The 14,680-nt window shown below is 42.6% G+C and overlaps 1 protein-coding gene across 1 annotated transcript in view; it reads right to left on the reverse strand.

Annotated features, from left to right (window-relative positions):
* The window catches only part of LOC139535297 (ERC protein 2-like), an 85,715-nt gene that overhangs the window by 44,140 nt on the left and 26,895 nt on the right, over positions 1-14,680 (reverse strand). Inside the window, exons 3-4 of the mRNA XM_071334606.1 lie at positions 2,090-2,251; positions 1,544-1,810 (exon numbers count right to left, since the gene is read on the reverse strand). Of these exons, the coding sequence (XP_071190707.1) occupies positions 1,544-1,810; positions 2,090-2,251 (429 nt within the window). The remainder of the gene's footprint in view (positions 1-1,543; positions 1,811-2,089; positions 2,252-14,680) is intronic.

The raw sequence follows: 14,680 nt of genomic DNA on the forward strand, positions 1-14,680 counted from the left end.
GGGGAAAATACTGTACACAATTCAGAGGAGGCTGATGGGAGGAGCTATAGGATGATGGAACGTTATCAAGCACATCAAACATATGGAAAGCACATGTTTGACTCCGTTCCATTTATTTCATTCCAGCCATCCTCCTAAAGCTCCTCCCACCAGCCTCCTCTGACACATATTGAACACTGTTCCTATCACTTCAGTCAGAGCACAGTAAACAGACAGAAAGACATACAGCATTGCCCTCTAGTGTTGATACGCATACACTTTACCTTAGAAGAAAAATTTGGAAATTGCTTTAAAACCAGCCCCGAACAAATAATATGACTCAGCACAATCAGTAACACCTCAAACACAAGTGAGACCAGTGCCTACAGAGGCTACCCTGACCAGGTGGAATCTACTGGGTCTACTGTGGGCAGATAGTAGGGTGGTTCAACCAATTAGATGCCCTTTAAGTAATGTAACTTAATGGAAAATGTTTTTGATTTCACCTCATTTTTACATTCTGTCATAAAGAGCACGCGTTCATCTTCCTAAAAAACATGTTTTGCCATTTCAAAAGGTTAAATAAATAAATTACTATAGTAAATGTCTATTAAGTGCTAAGTAAAGCAACAAGGTTGACCATAACAGAGTTGACGACTTCATCTTAAATCATCACTAATGCTTGTTGTGTGCTACAGGGAGGGGCAATTGAATGCAAGCTTCACGAAATATTTGAAATTGGTAAAACATTTCTAGCCTGTCTATCTATGGGTAAAAGGATTGACGTGTTCTGCTCAACCCGCTCAGTTTTCCACCACAAAACACCAGAAAATGTCAAAAAAGAGTAGAACAAGCTCACTTGCTTTTACACTATGATAAGATTATTAGATGTTCAATGTTTCTTTTGAAAACATATTTTTTCTAATAAATTGTTTCGCCATATTAAAACGAGAGTTCAGTTCACATGTTTGTTTTCTTCCTTAAAATGAATCACTAATCACATGAAATAAATAACAATCATCACAAATTTCTGTCAAAGCAACAAATAACTAGGGCTTTACAATGATGGTGAAAACTTGGGGTGCACTGAGGGTGCACGGAGGAACATGTCAAAATGCTGAATTTTGCCACTTTAGCAAGCCTTTATTCATATAAAAACTCAGATTTATTGAATTTTCTATGTGGTGTTTGTTAAAGGGAACTTCATAACAGGCCTTTAAAATTCTATATTTGTGAAAAGTTTGAACTTAAAATATCAAAGGGATGCAAAAAGGCTCTCATTTCTTGGAACGACCCAGTAGTTATATAGTTATGTACATTTATTTAGTGGTTGAATAATAGCACTACATTTACTCTGAGTCTACTGTGACCCTACAGTAGCTACAGTATATAGTACTATATGGCCATATGCTAACCATAAGCACTACATAAGTCACGTCACCAACGGCACCCTATTCCCTACATAGTGCGCTACTTTTTGACCAGGCTCTGTTCAAAAGTAGTGCACTACATAGAGACATATAGACTAGGGTGCTATTTGGGACGCACCCATATACTCTTGTACCTCTCGGAGGTGTATGTTCTCCTTCTCCTTCTGATCCAAGATGACCTCCAGGTGTCCCAGCTGTGCCTCGGCCTCAGCGATGCGCCTGGCCCTCTCCTGCTCCTCCTCCTCATTGACCCTGCCTGGCCCCCCAGGCAGACCCTTACTCTGGAGCATTTCCAGCAGCTTCTTGATAGACTCGTCCCTGGCCCCCAGCGTCTGCTTCTGGGTCTCCATCCGCAGCTCCATCTCCTCCAAGGTCTTCCTCAGGAGGAAGAGCTCTTTGGCCTGCAGGAAAGCAAGGAATTTTATGGAATTTTAAATTAAGGATGTCATCATTAGGGCAGCGCAATTCTCGGAACTTTCCCAAAATGTCCAAGTTGGAAGAAAATCCAGAAATCTCCGGTTGGAAGATTCACGGAATTCCTCCAGGGAATAAGAAGTAAATCTGAACTTGGGAATTTTGTTACCAGAATTTTCAACCCTGGTCATAATAACCTGGAACTAATAACTAACTAATTTATTTAATCAGTCATTTATTGTGAATTATTTATTAAGAATCCTTGCCTGCCGGTCGTGCTCGGCCTGCAGTCGTCTAAAGTTCTCCTCGGTCAGTTCGATGTTGGTGTAGTGTTCCCCAGAGCGGCCGCCACTCTCCTGCAGCAGGTGGTTCAGATCCCTCTGGGTCCTCAGCTCATCCTGCAGGGCCTGGATGGTCAGCTGCAGGTGCTGTGGGGGTCACGCACACACACACACATCAAGGAGTCTCAATCTGGTAGGATCACAGCACTTAGCCTAAAATGGATTCAATTAAACTACAGACCCGAAACTGAATACATACTCATGGAATGACATATTCAGACACACATGCAAACTCACACACAAAAAAAACATGTTATAGAGAGGGGGGACAAGGCACATTTTGATGGTCCTGTGGAAAGGAGATATGCATTAGGAAGAACACACACAGAGAAACTCACAAACACACATTGTAATCTATTCATCCTCTGGAGAAGTTACAGCCGAAAGAACTGAGGCCTTACCTGGCTATGGCATGAAAGACACATAGAAAACACACACACACACACACACAAAGTATGGCATCATGAGAAATGATGGGTTGAAGAGGAAGAGAAAATACAACTGTTTTATATACTGTTCATAATCAACTATACGGCTTGTTGCTTTCCATCTTCTGTTACCATTTTTAGGGTGAGTAGTGAGTACTGTAAATTGCTATCTATGTACAGTACTGTATATCAGTCATCTAATCTTTAGGAATGTCTCTCAAGGTTTTGACAGCAGGAATACTAAAAGAGACATTTAAACAAAGCCACCCAGTGAATGACTGAATCTGTGTGTTGCTGGGAGAAACCGATTGTGCAACTGAAATGGCACCCTATTCCAGTAGGAAAGCAAAGGACTTGTAGGACCATGATCCTTCGATAATAGTTTGACGATCATGTCAAGTGTTCATTGTTTAACGGTTGCGTTCAACAGCTTGCACTTTCAAAGGAGGTTGTGCTGTGCTGCTTTCATGTATGATTGTTGCAGCATTATTGATAATTATCTATCATTATTGTAGGGCGGGTGCTGTCCATACAGCCTGAGTCGAGAGCAGCAGAGATCCATGTAGAGCACAGTAAACAATGTTCCCACAGAGCTGGAGACTAACCGACAGCAGTAGACTCAGCGGACTTCTGGGTTCATGCCCATCCATATGCTGTGTGTTAGGGTGGTGTGTGTGTATGTGTGTGTGTATGCGTGCGTGTGTGTGCGTGCATGCATGCATGTGTGTGTGTGTGTGTTAGGGAAAAGCAATGCTCCTCCATTAGACTGCACACACTGCTTCAGGAAGCACACGGGAAAAGTAAAGGGGTACAGTACCTGATAACTAAACGAGTCATAAAAGGAGACTGAGGCTCTGTGACTCTCCCAATATACACGCTAGCATACCACTGTGCACTGATTGGGCCATGCATTCTCAGTGGTATGCTAGTATGGACATTGGAACCTAGCCTGGGTGTTGGAGTTTAGGGGGCAGATAAATACAGAACAAAACACAGTCTATTGTATACTATAGCGTCACAAGGGATGCACACACAGTGCAGAGGAGCAGCCACACCCCTATATGAGAACCACACTCACAGTATGTTGGTCTGTATAGGGGAACATACGAGGAGGATCAGGTGTGCTTGGAGTAAATAAGGAATAGCTGAACAAACAACACTCTGTTAAACAGAGTGTGTAGGGGAAGGGAGAGGGTCAGAGGGTAGGGTGTAGGGAACGGAACAGGCTAGACCTATCACACTCCTTTCGGGTGTGTATAAGAGTCAAATTAGGAGTATGTCCAAAATGGCTCTCTGTTCACAATATAGGCCCTAGTGCACTACTTTTGGCCAGATCCCACAAGCTCTGGTCAAAAGTAGTGCACTATATAGGGAAAAGGGTGCCATTTAAAATATGACCATGGGGTGTGTGGGGGGGGGGGGGGGGCATAGGGTCTCTGGTGGTCACTGAGGAGACACAACGACATCACACTGGTGGTGACTCTATGTTGTACACACACGGCGGCCAGGGCAGCGGTGGCAGACATAGGGACAAACCTTGGTCCTCCTGGCGTCCAGCAGCTGTAGTAGCACGGGCAGAACCAACAGAGAGAACACAGTGCACGGAGAACACAGCATCAGAACACTCGGGAACATGAAGCGCACGTGGAGAACATATGAGCTACTGTAAGAGCTCCCATGAGAAACGTGAGAACAACATGTGAGGAACGTGAGAACAATGTTGTGAAGAACGTGAGAACGTGTGAAGAATGTGTGAGAAACGTTTCAGAATTTTAGCCATTTATTTATTCATCCATCCAGCCCTCAAATCATGTATCACTATTGGATGTAAATGATACAGTTAGGAACCTCACAAACTCACACAAACACATACTATAATCACTCTAAAACATAATGGAAACCTTAATGGAAAGAGTGAAATTGTGAGGTTATTTGATGGTGAATACATTTCGGCATTAAGTCTCACCATATTAATTGATACAAGGCAGAACAAATTCATACTAGTGTGTTATTGTGGGGACGGTTTCCCAGACAGAGATTAAGCCTAGCCCTGGATTAAAAAGCAAGATTAATGAATGTACTTTTAAATCCAGAACTAGGTTTAATCTGGGTCCGGAAAACAGCCCCTTATATCAGGGATAATCAAATAGATTCACCCAATTTTTTCTTGAGTGGATGGTCAGGGGGCTGGAACATAATCGGGGCCTTTCTCCCCCGATTGCTCAGTTTGGCCAGCTCTTGTTGGTTTCCAACTTCTTACAATTAAGAATGATGGAGGCCACTGTGGTCTTTGGGATCGTCAATGCTGCTGAAATGTTTTGGTACCTTTCCCCAAATCTGTGCCTCGAGACAATCAAGTTGTTGAAACATCTCAAGGATGATCAATGGAAACAGGATGCACCTGAGCTCAATTTTGAGTCTCATAGCAAAGGGTCTGAATACTTATGTAAATAAGGTATTTCTGTTTTTGTTTTTTAATAAATTTGCAAACATTTCTAAAAACCTGTTTTCACTTTGTCATTATGGGGTATTGTGTGTAGATTAATGGGAAAAACATGTAATCCATTTTAGAATAAGGCTGTAACGTTACAAAATGTGGAAAAATTCAAGGGCGCTGAATAATTTTCAAATGCACTGTACACGATTACATATATATCTCTATTATGCATAGGAAAACTTTGGAACCGATTTCTTAAATTAAAATCACTTGGAGCTGATTTGTTAGTGTTTTTACAGTGTTTTATGTACAACAATTTAAGAAAAAAAAGCATTGCTCTGTAAACTTGTTTGGAGAACCCTGCCCTATTAGTGTTAAGCCTGTGCTGTGGTAGTATGTTCTTCCATCCAGCAGAGGGTAGTGGTCCCTTTAGCAGAGTGCTGTCTCTCAGGCTGTCTCTAATGGACTGCCAGTATCTTTCCGCTGGGTTGGGCAAAACTCCCTCATGTAAGCATGCCAGCCTTCTTGGGCCAGTACACTGAAACCATTTAAAACCTGTCAAATCTTTAGTCACACTCACAAAACCACATTCACACATGCTCAACCAGTCTTCTGCCATCCGCTCTCTTCCTCACACTAATTCACTATTGCCTCTCTTTATCTCCCTCTCTCACACTCAATCCACCATCTCATAAGATGTATGTTTACACATAAGTCATATGCTGAACAATCATCGTTTATTCATCAAAATGCTGTATGTAAACTACGTAACACTAAATGAGTGGAAATTAATTTATCCTGACATTAGTTGTAAACATATTTATTTCGATTATTATTCCCAGCTAGTCAGTAACATTATATATGTCACGTAGAGTAGGCCAGAAGGCTAAACTGGAAAACCTAACCTCTATCAAAATAAAAAGATGGCGGAGCCGCAAAAGTTCTTCTGTGCAAGGGTGTTTATTTACAAAGTGATTCTGGAACAAAAACAACAGTACTGCCATCAAACATATACCTTATGGGCCAGCTAAAAACAATGCTACCCCATCCACAGCTAAAAACAATGCTACCCCATCCACAGCTCAATCCAAAATGCCTCCCTATGAAGTGAAAGAGAGGCTCCTTTTGTAGGGCTAGCCCCTCCCCCCAGAACAATTAACACTAATTAATTAGGCAATTACCTATACCAACCTACATTTTCCATTGAACTAAACATACTAAAGTATATACATTGCAACACGTTTTTTATGAAACAATATCACAATATAACATTTACAAAATTACGTCTTTCAATATGCCCATTTACATTAATGAGCCATTCGGGACAGGCACTACAAAGTCAACCCAATTCGCTTAGCTCGGGTCCTTATCCAGCATACCCGGAAGCTACAGAGATGGAGAGAGAGAGGAAAAGAACAAACAAACAACGCGCTCATCCATAACATCGATAAGTATAATAAATATTACTTATATTAAATATGAACACTTGTCTGTTTATTTATTTATCCCATAATCGGTTACTGAAGTAAGTGTGAAATGTATATACTAAGATAGAGAAGTTAACTTGTGTGTCGAGCCACATTGTTATCTGATAACGGAGCAGGGAGGAGTGATGAATGTGTGCGTGCGTTAAAGTACCAAATGCTGCCCGCGGCCAGTGACGGACTTCTACGTCACAATGTATGAATGTATTAGTTTATTCAGTAACATTATTTATGAATGTTTTGGTTTAGTCAGTAACAGTATGAATGTTTAAGTGTAGTCAGTAACAGTATGTACAGTATGAATGTATTAGTGTAGTCAGTAACATCATGTACAGTATGAATGTATAAGTGTAGTCAGTAACATTATGTACAGTATGAATGTATAAGTGTAGTCAGTAACAATATGTACAGTATGAATGTATTAGTGTAGTCAGTAACATCATGTACAGTATGAATGTATAAGTGTAGTCAGTAACATTACGTACAGTATGAATGTTTAAGTGTAGTCAGTAACAGTATGTACAGTATGAATGTATTAGTGTAGTCAGTAACATTATGTATGAATGTATAAGTGTAGTCAGTAACATTACGTACAGTATGAATGTATTAGTGTAGTCAGTAACAGTATGAATGTATTAGTGTAGTCAGTAACAATATGTACAGTATGAATGTATTAGTGTAGTCAGTAACATTATGTACAGTATGAATGTATAAGTGTAGTCAGTAACAATATGTACAGTATGAATGTATTAGTGTAGTCAGTAACATCATGTACAGTATGAATGTATAAGTGTAGTCAGTAACATTACGTACAGTATGAATGTTTAAGTGTAGTCAGTAACAGTATGTACAGTATGAATGTATTAGTGTAGTCAGTAACATTATGTATGAATGTATAAGTGTAGTCAGTAACAGTATGTACAGTATGAATGTATTAGTGTGGTCAGTAACATTGTGTAAAGTATGAATGTATTAGTGTAGTCAGTAACATTGTGTACAGTATGAATGTATTAGTGTAGTCAGTAACATTACGTATGAATGTATTAGTGTAGTCAGTAACATTACGTTTGAATGTATTAGTGTGGTCAGTAACATTGTGTACAGTATGAATGTATTAGTGTAGTCAGTAACATTACGTTTGAATGTATTAGTGTAGTCAGTAACATTGTGTACAGTATGAATGTATTAGTGTAGTCAGTAACATTGTGTACAGTATGAATGTATTAGTGTAGTCAGTAACATTACGTATGAATGTATTAGTGTAGTCAGTAACATTGTGTACAGTATGAATGTATTAGTGTAGTCAGTAACATTATGTTTGAATGTATTAGTGTGGTCAGTAACATTGTGTACAGTATGAATGTATTAGTGTAGTCAGTAACATTACGTTTGAATGTATTAGTGTAGTCAGTAACATTGTGTACAGTATGAATGTATTAGTGTAGTCAGTAACAGTATGTACAGTATGAATGTATTAGTGTAGTCAGTAACATTGTGTACAGTATGAATGTATTAGTGTAGTCAGTAACAGTATGTACAGTATGAATGTATACGTGTAGTCACTAATATTATGTACAGCATGAATGTATTAGTGTGGTCAGTAACATTATGTATGAATGTATTAGTGTAGTCAGTAACATTACGTATGAATGTATTAGTGTAGTCAGTAACATTATGTATGAATGTATTAGTGTAGTCAGTAACATTATGCATGAATGTATAAGTGTAGTCAGTAATGGTATGTACAGTATGAATGTATTAGTGTGGTCAGTAACATTACGTATGAATGTATTAGTGTAGTCAGTAACATTATGTATGAATGTATAAGTGTAGTCAGTAACAATATGTACAGTATGAATGTATTAGTGTAGTCAGTAACATTATGTACAGTATGAATGTATTAGTGTAGTCAGTAACATTATGTACAGTATGAATGTATTAGTGTGGTCAGTAACATTACGTATGAATGTATTAGTGTAGTCAGTAACATTATGTATGAATGTATAAGTGTAGTCAGTAACAATATGTACAGTATGAATGTATTAGTGTAGTCAGTAACATTATGTACAGTATGAATGTATTAGTGTAGTCAGTAACATTATGTACAGTATGAATGTATTAGTGTGGTCAGTAACATTACGTATGAATGTATTAGTGTAGTCAGTAACATTATGTATGAATGTATAAGTGTAGTCAGTAACAATATGTACAGTATGAATGTATTAGTGTAGTCAGTAACATTATGTACAGTATGAATGTATTAGTGTAGTCAGTAACATTATGTACAGTATGAATGTATGTGTAGTCAGTAATATTATGTACAGTATGAATGTATTAGTGTGGTCAGTAACAGTATGTACAGTATGAATGTATTAGTGTAGTCAGTAACATTATGTACAGTATGAATGTATTAGTGTAGTCTGTAACATTGTGTACAGTATGAATGTATTAGTGTAGTCAGTAACAGTATGTACAGTATGAATGTATTAGTGTAGTCTGTAACATTGTGTACAGTATGAATGTATTAGTGTAGTCAGTAACAGTATGTATGAATGTATAAGTGTAGTTAGTAACATTATGTACAGTATGAATGTATAAGTGTAGTTAGTAACATTATGTATGAATGTATAAGTGTAGTCAGTAACAGTATGTACAGTATGAATGTATTAGTGTGGTCAGTAACATTATGTATGAATGTATTAGTGTAGTCAGTAATATTATGTATGAATGTATTAGTGTAGTCAGTAACATTATGTATGAATGTATTAGTGTAGTCAGTAACATTATGTATGAATGTATTAGTGTAGTCAGTAATATTATGTATGAATCTATTAGTGTAGTCAGTAATATTATGTATGAATGTATTAGTGTAGTCAGTAACCGTATGTATGAATGTATTAGTGTGTTCAGTAACATTATGTATGAATGTATTAGTGTAGTCAGTAATATTATGTATGAATGTATTAGTGTAGTCAGTAATATTATGTATGAATGTATTAGTGTTGTCAGTAATATTATGTATGAATGTATTAGTGTAGTCAGTAATATTATGTATGAATGTATTAGTGTAGTCAGTAACCGTATGTATGAATGTATAAGTGTGAATGAATGCATGAATGAATGCATTAGTGAGATCTGACCTGCCCCCTGAGCCCAAATGTGTCTCATGCTCACAGTGCAATATCACTTCAAAAACATCCTTCTTCAGACACCCACATACAGGTTGAAAAATTCCTGTTAGAATTATCATCTCATGCAAGACAAAGGGAGTAATCTATCTCATCACCTGTATATGTCTGAAAGCCTACGTAGGACAAACGAAAAGACAATTAAAACAACGCATTCCTGAACACCGCAGCTCAATCAGGTGTAAGAACACTGACTATCCAGTAGCAGCTCACTTTGTTGAAGCTAACCATCCCACCTCCTCCCTCAAATACACAGGCATTCAGCATGTTGTTCTACCAAGGAGAAGAGGTAACATCCACATCTTACTACTACAGAGGGAGGCTTACTTGATATCATATTTAAAAACATTGACCCCTAGTGGTCTGAATATTGACTTTGATCTCAGGCCCTTCTTAGGAACAATTATAAACTCAGCAAAAAAAGAAATGTCCTCTCACTGTCAACTGCGTTTATTTTCAGCAAACTTAATATGTGTAAATATTTGTATGAACATAACAAGATTCAACAACTGAGACATAAACTGAACAAGTTCCACAGACATGTGACTAACAGAAATTGAATAATGTGTCCCTGAAAAAAAGGGGGGTCAAAATCAAAAGTAACAGTTAGTATCTGGTGTGGCCACCAGCTGCATTAAGTACTGCAGTTCATCTCCTCATCATGGACTGCACTAGATTTGCCAGTTCTTGCTGTGAGATGTTACCCCACTCTTCCACCAAGAAACCTGCAAGTTCTCTGATATTTCTGGGGGGGGGGAAATGGCCCTAGCCCTCACCCTCCGATCCAACAGGTCCCAGACGTGTTCAATGGGATTGAGATCCGGGCTCTACGCTGGCCATGGCAGAACACTGACATTCCTGTCTTGCATGAAATCACGCACAGAAGGAGCAGTATGGCTGGTGGCATTGTAATGCTGGAGGGTCATGTCAGGATGAGCCTGCAGGAAGGGTACCACATGAGGGAGGAGGATGTCTTCCCTGTAACGCACAGCATTGAGATTGCCTGCAATGACAACAAGCTCAGTCCGATGATGCTGTGACACACCGCCCCAGACCATGATGGACCCTCCACCTCCAAATCGATCCCGCTCCAGAGTACAGGCCTCGGTGTAACGCTCATACCTTCAATGATAAACACGAATCCGACCATCACCCCTGGTGAGACAAAACTGCGACTCGTCAGTGAAGAGCACTTTTTGCCAGTTCTGTCTGGTCCAGTGATGGTGGGTTTGTGCCCATAGGCGACGTTGTTGCCGGTGATGTCTGGTGAGGACGTGCTTTACAACAGGCCTACAAGCCCTCAGTCCAGCCTCTCTCAGCCTATTGCGGACAGTCTGAGCACTGATGGAGGGATTGTGCGTTTCTGGTGTAACTTGGGCAGTTGTTGTAGCCATCCTGTACCTGTTCCACAGGTGTGATGTTCGAATGTACCGATCCTGTGCAGGTGTTGTTACACGTGGTCTGCCACTGCGAGGACGATCAGCTGTCCGTCCTGTCTCCCTGTACCGCTGTCTTAGGCGTCTCACAGTACGGACACATCTGCAGTCCTCATGCCTCCTTGCAGCATGCCTAAGGCACGTTCACGCAGATGAGCAGGGACCCTGGGCATCTTTCTTTTGGTGTTTTTCAGAGTCAGTAGAAAGGCCTCTTTAGTGTCCTAGGTTTTCATAAATGTGACCTTAATTGTCTACCGTCTGTAAACTGTTAGTGTCTTAACGACCGTTCCACAGGTGCATGTTCATTAATTGTTTATGGTTCACTAAACAAACATGGGAAACAGTGTTTAAACCCTTTACAATGAAGATCTGTGAAGTTATTTGGATTTTTACAAATTATCTTTGTGACACCGAAACGTTTGTGGTTTACCCAATAAATTGCTGGGCGTTTATACATAGACTGTGCGACTCTCTTTGTTTTTCAAGCTTCCAGTTTATCCCCCGTTAGACAGCACCTCAACACTAAATAATGTTCTCTGGGGGTCCTCCAGCTCCAGTTTTTTATTATCTTTCTTTCCCAAAACTATTCAACACAATCACAATAGCTTTTTTGTCTTTTAATCATGTTGAGCATCTTTTAACATACCTTAGGCCAGGTCCTGTTGTTACCTCATATCCCAGCGATATCTTATTTTATAATCATAGAGCTACATACTGCATTGGATGAACACTCACATGCAAATCAATCATCCACCTTGATAATCAAAGACCTCTCCCATTCACACAGTCATTCTCCTACCACACCCCCACACACAGTCATTGACAAATGAATAGACACACACACCTACACAGAAGCCATAAGAGGTTGTATTTTATATAGGTTGTACTCTCGCTCGCTCTCTCGCTCTGATCAATATCCAGTCATGTTGGAACTGAATTGGAGGAAGCGGTCCAATAATACCAACCTCCTCTCCCCTCCTCTCCTCCCCCATCTTCCTCTCCCCATCCTCTTCTCTCCCTGTCCTCATCTCCTCATCCTCTCATCCTCCCCTCCTCTCCCCATCCCCCTCTCCTCTCCCCAACCTCCTCACCCCATCCCCCTCTCCCCATCCTCCCCTCCTCTCCTCTCCTCTCCCCATCCTCCCCTCCTTCCTCTCCCCATCCTCCCCCATCCTCTCCTCCTTTCCCATCCTCCCCTCCTCTCTTCTCCCCATCCTCCTCTCCTTTCCCCATCCTCCCCTCCTCTCCTCCCCCCTCTCCTCCCACCATCCCCCTCTCCTCTCCCCATCCTCCTCTCCTCTCCTCCCCATCCTCTCCATCCACTCCTCCCCCATCCTCCCATCCTCTCCTCTCCCCATCCTCCTCTCCCCATCCTCCTCTCCCCAACCTCCCCTCTTCCCATCCTCTCCTCATCCTCCTCTCCTCCCCCATCCTCCCATCTCCCCATCCTCCCCTCCTCTCCTCTACCCATCCTCCCCCCTCTCCTCCCAATCCTCCCCTCTCCCCACCCCCCCTCCTCCCCTCTCCCCACCCCCCTCCTCCCTCCCACCCCCCCCTCCTCTCCCCTCCACATCCTCTCCTCATCCTCCCCTCCTCTCCTCCCTCATCCTCCTCTCCTCATCCTCCCCTCTCCTCGTCCTCCCCTCCTCTCCTCTCCCCATCCTTCCCTCCTCTCCTCAACTCTCCACCTATCCTCTCCTCTCCCCATCCTCTCCTCCTCTCCCATCCTCTCCTCCTCTCCTCCCCCACACTCCCCCCTCTCCTCCCCTCCTCTCCCCATCCTCTCCTCCCCATCCTCCCCTCCTCTCCACCCCCATCCTCCCCTCCTCTCCACCCCCATCCTCCTCTCCTGTAAACTACCCACCCAATTTACCTACCTCACCCCCCATACTGCTTTTATTTATTTACTTTTCTGCTCTTTTGCACACCAGTATCTCTTCTTGCACATGATCATCTGATGATTTATCACTCCAGTGTTAATCTGCTAAATTGTAATTATTCGATTTATTGCCTACCTCATGCCGTTTGCACACATTGTATATAGATTCTCTTTTTTTTCTACCATGTTATTGACTTGTTTATTGTTTACTCCATGTGTAACTCTGTGTTGTCTGTTCACACTGCTATGCTTTATCTTGGCCAGGTCGCAGTTGCAAATGAGAACTTGTTCTCAACTAGCCTACCTGGTTAAATAAAGGGAAAAAAAAAAAAAAAAAAAAAAAAAACATCCTCCCCTCCTCATCCTCCCCTCCTCTCCTCCCCCATCCTCCCCTCCTCATCTCCCCATCCTCCCCCATCCTCCCCTCCTCTCCTCTACCCATCCTCCCCTCTCCCCCCCTCCTCCCTCCCTCCCCCCCTCCTCCCTCCCTCCCCATCCTCTCCTCATCCTCCCCTCCTCTCCTCCCTCATCCTACTCTCCTCATCCTCCCCTCTCCTCGTCCTCCCCTCCTCTCCTCTCCCCATCCTTCCCTCCTCTCCTCAACTCCCCTCCTATCCTCTCCTCTCCCCATCCTCCCCTCTCCTCTCCACAAAGTCCATGGAAAACAAGAGCACCTCCTCCCAGCTGCCCACTGCACTGAGGCTAGGTAACACGGTCACCACTGATAAGTCCGTGATAATCGAAAACTTCAACAAACATTTCTCAATGGCTGGCCATGCCTTCCTCCTGGCGACTCCAACCTTGGCCAACAGCCCCGCCCCCCCCGCTGCTACTCGCCCAAGCCTCCCCAGCTTCTCCTTTACCCATATCCAGATAGCAGATGTTCTGAAAGAGCTGGAAAACCTGGACCCATACAAATCAGCTGGGCTTGACAATCTGGACCCCCTATTTCTGAAACTGTCCGCCGCCATTGTCGCACCCCCTATTACCAGCCTGTTCAACCTCTCCTTCGTATCATCTGAGATCCCCAAGGATTGGAAAGCTGCCGCGGTCATCCCCCTCTTCAAAGGGGGAGACACCCTGGACCCAAACTGTTACAGACCTATATCCATCCTGCCCTGCCTATCTAAGGTCTTCGAAAGCCAAGTCAACAAACAGATCACTGACCATCTCGAATCCCACCGTACCTTCTCCGCTGTGCAATCCGGTTTCCGAGCCGGTCACGGGTGCACCTCAGCCACGCTCAAGGTACTAAACGATATCATAACCGCCATCGATAAAAGACATTACTGTGCAGCCGTCTTCATCGACCTGGCCAAGGCTTTCGACTCTGTCAATCACCATATTCTTATCGGCAGACTCAGTAGCCTCGGTTTTTCTAATGACTGCCTTGCCTGGTTCCTCCCCTCTCCCCCCCCCCCTCCTCCCTCCCTCCCCCCTCCCCCCCTCCTCCCTCCCTCCCCATCCTCTCCTCATCCTCCCCTCCTCTCCTCCCTCATCCTACTCTCCTCATCCTCCCCTCTCCTCGTCCTCCCCTCCTCTCCTCTCCCCATCCTTCCCTCCTCTCCTCAACTCCCCTCCTATCCTCTCCTCTCCCCATCCTCTCCTCCTCTCCTCCCCCACACTCCCCCCTCTCCTCCCCTCCTCTCCCCATCCTCTCCTCT

The sequence above is a fragment of the Salvelinus alpinus genome, chromosome 12, assembly GCF_045679555.1.
Source record: "Salvelinus alpinus chromosome 12, SLU_Salpinus.1, whole genome shotgun sequence".
Lineage (NCBI taxonomy): Eukaryota > Metazoa > Chordata > Actinopteri > Salmoniformes > Salmonidae > Salvelinus > Salvelinus alpinus.